We start from the raw sequence: 8387 nt of genomic DNA, 5'->3' as shown, positions 1-8387 counted from the left end.
GCATCACCCCCAGAGCTTGCCTCCTTCAAGTCCGTGAAAATGGCATGCGCCTTCTCGGAGATGATAGTTTCGGTGATGGTGTCGCCAACAATCTCTCTGTCCTTGATCCAGATTAGCAGGAGTCGTTCCATCTCTTCTATGATAGGGCTAAAACGTTTTGAAATGATGGTGATCCCCTTAGAAGATTTCAGAGCTTTAATAGCTTCTTTCTGTTTCAAGATTGTCGAGATCGTCGACATATTTCGGCCATATTCTTTTTCAAGTTCACATATATATATATATATATATATATATATATATATATATATATATATATATATATATATATATATATATATATATATATATATATATATATATATATATTCAAATAAGCCATATATATTTTTGATACATTAATGTCTGGATTCTCTTAACGACCTCGGTATCAGAGCCCCAGTCGAAATCACACAAAGACAAGAGCTTGTGACCGGCCGGGAATAGAACCCTGGTCGACAAGCTTGTATAGACAGTGACTAAACCACTTGGCCACGAAGAAAGATAAAAGTCAATGACAATTCTACTGTACTTATACCTGTCGAATTCAGGTGTTTTGTACTTAGAATTTAAATCAACCCATCTTCACCATCGTAGCTAATTGGTAGTTTGTTACTTGGCGTTCAATTAATGATAAATTTTGCACATTTAGACGTGTTTTTCATATTCAAATAAGCCATATATATTTTTGATACATTAATGTCTGGATTCTCTTAACGACCTCGGGATCAGAGCCCCAGGCGAAATCACACAAAGACAAGAGCTTGTGACCGGCCGGGAATCGAACCCTGGTCGGCAAGCTTGTATAGACAGTGACTAAACCACTTGGCCACGAAGAAAGATAAAAGTCAATGACAATTCTACTGTACTTATACCTGTCGAATTCAGGTGTTTTGAACTTAGAATTGAAATCAACCCATCTTCACCATCGTAGCTAATTGGTAGTTTGTTACTTGGAGTTCAATTAATGATAAATTTTGCACATTTAGACGTGTTTTTCATATTCAAATAAGCCATATATATTTTTGATACATTAATGTCTGGATTCTCTTAACGACCTCGGGATCAGAGCCCCAGTCGAAATCACACAAAGACAAGAGCTTGTGACCGGCCGGGAATCGAACCCTGGTCGGCAAGCTTGTATAGACAGTGACTAAACCAATTGGCCACGAAGAAATATAAAAGTCAATGACAATTCTACTGTACTTATACCTGTCGAATTCAGGTGTTTTGTACTTAGAATTGAAATCAACCCATCTTCACCATCGTAGCTAATTGGTAGTTTGTTACTTGGCATTCAATTAATGATAAATTTTGCCCATTTAGACGTGTTTTTCATATTCAAATAAGCCATATATATTTTTGATCCATTAATGTCTGGATTCTCTTAACGACCTCGGGATCAGAGCCCCAGGAGAAATCACACAAAGACAAGAGCTTGTGACCGGCCGGGAATCGAAACCTGGTCGGCAAGCTTGTATAGACAGTGACTAAACCACTTGGCCACGAAGAAAGATAAAAGTCAATGACAATTCTACTGTACTTATACCTGTCGAATTCAGGTGTTTTGTACTTAGAATTGAAATCAACCCTTCTTTACCATCGTAGGTAATTGGTAGTTTGTTACAAAACACCTGAATTCGACAGGTATAAGCTTAGAGCAGTAAAGATCAGTAAAACGAATAAAGGATTACACAATGTAATGAGTTCTCACACGATGAGGCCTTCTCCCACAAAGGGAAATTGCAATTAACAATCTGTGGCCATGGTGGACCTTCAAGTTATGCTTGCTTTCCGAAATTTGGGTTTTATATTAGCCTTATTTTGCGTTGTTACTAAGTGCATTACTGTAATTCTGGATATATTCGCATTCAGATCTTAGAATTCACTGAATATTAATTGATTTTCACTTATTTTAGAATAAGTAATTAGTGAAACCAAGATAACACACATTACCAAGAGAAAATGGATATCGCTACTTTCGAATTTCATTTCTTCTCTTTATAAGGTTTTGGGAAATCTTGCAATTATCCATTGTTTTTTAAATATAGGTGTTCATTTTAATATATATCATAAACGACATATATAACAGCTGAACTTATCATCAACCTCTTTTAACCTTGTTGTTAAGACTAAAAACGAAATGGTTTTAATTTGGAACAAAAAATGGAAGAAGAATCTTCTTATTCAAGTTATGATATATCCCCCAACTCAATTTACTAAAGTTGCAAGTGGAGAATGGCTTTGTGAGAATGACGTTAACTGTAATGTATCGTGAACTTGTCATAAAAGAAGAGATGGAAATATTTAGAAAAATACTGGAATTCCAAATGTAGGCCTCAACACATTGAAAATCTTAGAGTTAAGATCACCATATCTGTAAGTTCAATAAAATTAGCAGTATATATGCAAATTATGATTATGCATCCGAAAATTTATTCTAAATAGGATCGAATATCCACGATTTAAAGTGAGTTGCGGAAATACACTGTGTTTAGTAATGGATAGAAGAAAACATCAAAATGTATCATGATTTTGTTACATGCAAATAAAAAGCATTATGATTTGTGAACATGAAAAATGGTTAATCCCTCTTTACCCTGGTCTATTTGACTTATCCTGGCACGTGTCATGATGTTATGTTTTCCATTTTCCATTCAAATGGTATATCAGATGAGATACTAAGTTGTTAGCGCTTGCTTTCTCTCTCTCTCTCTCTCTCTCTCTCTCTCTCTCTCTCTCTCTCTCTCTCTCTCTCTCTCTCTCTCTCTCTCTCTCTCTCAAGTGCTTCGATATATGGTTTAATTAATTTCTTTACATAAAACTGTATTGTAATTAACTTCCTAAATTAAAAGCAAAGTACTTTGTATGACAGATTCAAAACAGTTCAAAGTAAAAGCCTAAGTTACTACTAGCACAAAGAGGAGTTGTTGCTCGTGGGGCGCCTCTGATGTAATCAAGAACAGTAGGTAGTTTGGAAAAAATAAATATAATTAGCTCAAAGTTTAGGTACAATTTTGAGCATAATTTTGAAGGCAATATAGTGACGCTAAATATAAAAAAAAATTTAATATAATGTTCATAAATGTAATCATTTTCCTATATGTAGATAGAGCATTATGTTTGACAAAAATTAAAGGTTTCTGAGATTTTTTTTTTTAAGTTAAATCTAAATATTGTCAATATATAGTATCTTATGTTAGGGAATCGGTAGTTCACGTAAGGGATAGCATAAAAAAAAAGAATAATAGTTAAATGATTAGTTTTATTAAAGAAATGGTAAACGATATAGGTAAATCATACCTAAAGAGCCTAAATAATTTTATCTTCTTAAAGCTACAAGGGTTATCAAAAACACTGCTTTTTCCGGAGTAAATGACTTCTGAGCAATATATATATATATATATATATATATATATATATATATATATATATATATATATATATATATATATATATATATGTATATATATATATATATATATATATATATATATATATATATATACATATATATATATATATTCATATATACATATATATATATATATATATATATATATATATATATATATATATATATATTATGTATATACATATATATGTCTACAGTATATATATATATATATATATATATATATATATATATATATATATATATACTGTATACATATATATATATATATATATATATATATATATATATATACATTATATATATATATATATATATATATATATATATATATATATATATATATATATATATATATATATATATGTGTGTGTGTGTGTGTGTGTGTGTGTGTGTATAATGTAAAAAAAAACATTAGGTAGCTCTTGTGAAAAGAGAGCGTAATAATAGATGGTTTGATTAATTCTTCCTGGTATCCTAAGGCAATTAACTAAAGATCTCCACATATGTACATATATATGGGAAAGTTGAATAGATATCTACACGAAATCACACACTATATAGCTGTTAAAACCTGCTCTATTTAATGCCAAGCGGATATGTTTCTTGGTTCATCAGCATGACTGAGTATATGTACGCGTGTGTGTATCTGTATAAGCGTGAGTGAGCGAATTTTATGTGGTGTGTGAGAAACTCAGCCAAGGATATCTTCCTTGTGTGGAAAACTATGTTCCATCGATATTATTTTCAGTCCATATATTTAATTATTTTATTATCATAATTGTATGCTTGAGAGCTTATTCCTTCAATATATGCGTTTTACGTACCCAAATACTGCCTATACTATATGTGGTGGAATTGAACGACACCACGTTCCTGAGGACTGGCACATAAGGGGTCAAAGAATGGGGTGTCACCTTTTTACCCTTCTATCAAGTGAGCTAAACACAACAGCTTGGTTATTTCTGTGTATTTTCTAACATGCACGCCCTTGGTCCTCTTTCTTAGATGGGTTAGTAACAACGGGTAATGGCGGAAAAAATCTAATTAACCGCATATATAACGGTGGTGGAACGGGTCACTTGAAGAGTTTTCAGTTCTTTAAGGTAGAAATATGCACCGGAACATTAGTTTGCTTGATTTTATTATTTTTAGACACACCGTCAGATTCACAAAGAGCAAGTAAAGTTACAAGGATTACTGACTTTTCAACTTAGTTCTTTGAAGTACAAACAAGTTATAATTAGTTGGCATAAAATGAGTCTTCTTCGTTGCCATTATACTGATTGTCACTTAACACCACAGTGTAGCTGATTTGGTTTCTTTCTTTTATGGTAGTTGTTCTTGTTGTGGTGTGTATAGAGATTCTGCTTGCCTAGTAGTTAGATGGTTTCGTTATGGTAGTTGTAGCGGTTCTCTCCTCATATCCACAGGTAAAGGTCCGTCTTTAAACAGGAAATGAGGGAGACGGGCATCTTCTCTAGGGTGAAGCTATGAGCCCACATGAAGATGCACTCATTAGACACGAGGAGCCAAATGGTGCCCTATCTGAATTAAGCAGACAGGATTTGTAGACAATGCCAAGGAAATGTAGCTGTCTTTAGAATGATAAGCCTATTACGAAGAGAAAGGTTCGATTTTAATTCTTTGCTTGCGGGAAATGGACAGGTTATTATTAATCTTTGATGATCGAGAATCGGGTAAAAATTAAGGGTGATAAACGTTTTTTGAGACTTTGCCCCTAGAAAAGGTAAGGAATTTAGATTTAAACATTAGCGGGTGGCCTAAGACGGTCGTAGCTAATCTCTGATGGTTGAAGGACCGGTAAAAATTTATGAGATATAGCCCCATCGAAGGATTTAGCGTCCGAAACAGGGTTCAGATTTAATGGAACTATCAGTTGGGGCTTTGAAAATATGATTGACTAATCAACACGTGTTTCTTCAAGTAGGTTTAATGTTATACGGTGGAGACCAAGTATAGCCACATGTGTTTCTCTTGGAAGATTTAACAGGCTTAGGGACTTGAAGAATTTTCATTTGTATAGGACAGCTTTGCATCAATCTCTTTCGGAAGTAAGAGGAGTCCATATCATTGTGTGTTCTAAGCCAGTCAGTTACTCCATCTGGAACTCTTGTTAACGTTGCAGAAGCCCGGCAGCAACTGCAAGTCTTGCTGTTGTCTTGGTTTTGAGCCTTCTGGAAACATTGTGAACGTTGTAGAGGCTGGTTGCACCTTGTGGAACCGTTCTAGACGCTGCAGAGGCCCGGCAGTGAGTGCAAGTTGTGCTGTAGTATTGAAAACGGCCTCGAGGAAGCAGAGTAACTATTGAAGCATTAGCGGGTGGCCTCATGCGCCTTTGGCTAATCTTGGATAGTCGAGGAAGAGGTAAAAATTTATGAGGTATTACTGCATCGAAGGATTTGGCTTCCGAAACAGGGTCGAGATTATTTGGAAATATTTGGGTGAGGCTCCACCGAATCCCTCGCGGCTCGCCGCATGCGTCCAACACGGCTAAGCGTTTTGTACGTTTCGATCAACTGTCATGATTCAAATACGAGTGGCCCCACACAGCGCATGCGCGTGGGTGCCGTACCGGACCACACGTGTGAGGAACAAATTTTTTTTTTTAGCCCCAGTAGACGTGCGTCTCCGAGCTGAGTCAACATGAAGGAAGAATTAATTACCACAGTGTACCAGCGACAGCCAAAATGGGATCCCAGACATCGCGATCATAAAGATGGGAGAGTGATCCAGAAATTGTGGATGGAGATTAGTTCAGAAGTGGAAAATAATGATATCAGTAAGTATCTAATTTGCCCTTTAATAGAATATAATGATACATTTACAAGCAAGAACATTTTACTTTCCCATAGAATTAACTAGATATGCATAAACTCTAGTATACTGGTATACAATGAATTAGAAAATATGAATACTATATGGAAATTACAGCAAACAGTTTCGAGAACATTATAGAGATCTATCAATCATACTACCAGGCAAATTATCCTGTTGGAGTACAGAAGTAATCAGCAAATTTATTCAATATATTTTTGCCACACTCTTTATACAAGATGCATGTTGTTTTGTTTATTAGAATTGCACCATTGATATCTGTTTCTGTGTTTTTTTTTTGTGCAAAATCCGCCACTTTGCCGTAAGAATACCAAAACCACATTCCACCATTCTTCTGGCACGTGATAGCCTGTATTCAAGATGCGTTTCTTTTCATCTAGTTGCTGTCGTGGGAATGGTCTCATTAAGTGTTTTAGTAAAGGATAGGCCTCATCTCCCAATAATACATAGGGTTGGGACACATCTGTATTTGGAAGTTTTGTGTCCTGTGATATATTCAACGCATCTATCTTTAAATTTTGGTTGAATGATGAACCTCGAAATATTCCTCCGTCACTTTCTCGACCGAAGGCACCAACATCAATCACTGTAAATCTACAGTCTGCTCCCGCAACTGCTTGTAAGTTGATGAAAAAGTATTGCTTTTAATTATAATACATTGATCCTGATTGCGGTGGACATTTGATCCGTATGTGTTTTCCATCAATGCTACCCAAACAATTTGGAAAATCACATTTAGATGCGTATTTTGCAGAATTTTCCAGCCAGATCTCCTCTGTCGGATATGGGAGATATGTATCTTGAAATGTTTCCCATATAGCCTAGCTTACATCCTTCACATTCTTTGATACAGACGTTTTCCCCATGCAAAATGGAAAGGCTAGTGAACGGAATGAGCAACCGGTGGCCAAAAGCCTAAAAAGAAAAAATAAACATGCTGTTAAATATAGGATATATAACGTATATATACACATACACAATGCGTATACAAACACGCATTAAATACAAGTGTAAGAATTATTTAGATAAAAAAAACATACTGGTTATATCGTTATTATATTAATTTATGAAGTCAAAGTGGCGAGGAATTCGTGATTATTATGTTAAGGAGCTGAAAAAAATTCCAAAGCCTCGTTCAGGAGATTCAAGTGACGTAATATCACGTTCAAATTGGCCATACTTTCGTCAGTTATCGTTTTTGAATGACACATTGTTAACCCGTGATCAAGTCACTAACATCGTATCAACACCTGGACAACATATTAGTGAAGATGATGCACATTATTCTTCTGAGAAGTACCCCAGTGACACAATGAATGGAAGAACAACTCAATATGATAATGTCCTTGATGAATCACAACTGGAGTGGAACGAGAGCCCTGTACCAAGTCAGATGATGCCACAAAATGATGATGATGATGAGGATGGAACTCGGAATGTGCAAAAGGAGAAAATTACAATTAGTAAGCAGGTGCTTCAATACTCTGTATGTAGCAGCAATGAAAGAAAACGAACGGCAAAACGGAAATTAGATGATGATTATCGACAGGAATTGATCACACTTGAGAGTAAAAAAACTCGAATTGCTGATAAAGAAAATGAATGAAGATGATGATGATCTGCTCTTTTTTTCGGAGTTAGTTACCGGACTTCCGGTCATTGCCCAAAAAATAGGAAGATGTTTCTAAAAATCATATTTGATGAGCTTTTGCTACAAGAATTAGATGCACAACAGCAGTCGAGCCAGACACCTTCCATTGAACCACCTACCCAACTTTGAGCTATATCAAAAGTGATGATTTTTGGTTGTGATAAAGAATTCAGGAAGTTTTTATTATTATTATTATTATCATATTCTAATGGATACATGTGTGTAAATACCTTTGTTTAAAAATTTTTTTATATAGTATTCAGTTCACAAACAATTTACTTATCCGATTTTTTTTATTGAATAAAATAAAGTGCTGCTTTACAAATTTAGAAATCAGTAATCCTTACCTCAGAGTTACTACAAGTCTCTCCTCCGCTGATATTGGTCTCCTGTAATTGGTATTAAATTTTGATATTCGAGACATGA

General features: G+C 34.8%; 1 protein-coding gene and 1 pseudogene across 1 annotated transcript in view; one reads left to right on the top strand and one right to left on the bottom strand.

The window, feature by feature from the left end:
* LOC137651762 (putative CENPB DNA-binding domain-containing protein 1) overlaps nucleotides 1-239 on the bottom strand; it is a 321-nt gene extending 82 nt beyond the window's left edge. The window contains exon 1 of the mRNA XM_068384983.1: nucleotides 1-239. This exon is cut by the window's left edge and continues 82 nt beyond it. Within this exon, the coding sequence (XP_068241084.1) occupies nucleotides 1-239 (239 nt within the window).
* Nucleotides 240-6118: 5879 nt separating this feature from the next.
* On the top strand, nucleotides 6119-8090 carry LOC137651761 (uncharacterized; annotated as a pseudogene).
* The last annotated feature ends 297 nt before the right edge of the window (nucleotides 8091-8387 follow it).

Source organism: Palaemon carinicauda, chromosome 13 (genome assembly GCF_036898095.1).
Source record: "Palaemon carinicauda isolate YSFRI2023 chromosome 13, ASM3689809v2, whole genome shotgun sequence".
Classification (NCBI taxonomy): Eukaryota; Metazoa; Arthropoda; class Malacostraca; order Decapoda; family Palaemonidae; genus Palaemon; species Palaemon carinicauda.
Note: the sequence above shows the minus strand (reverse complement) of the source record. Positions and strands in the feature narration are given on the sequence as shown.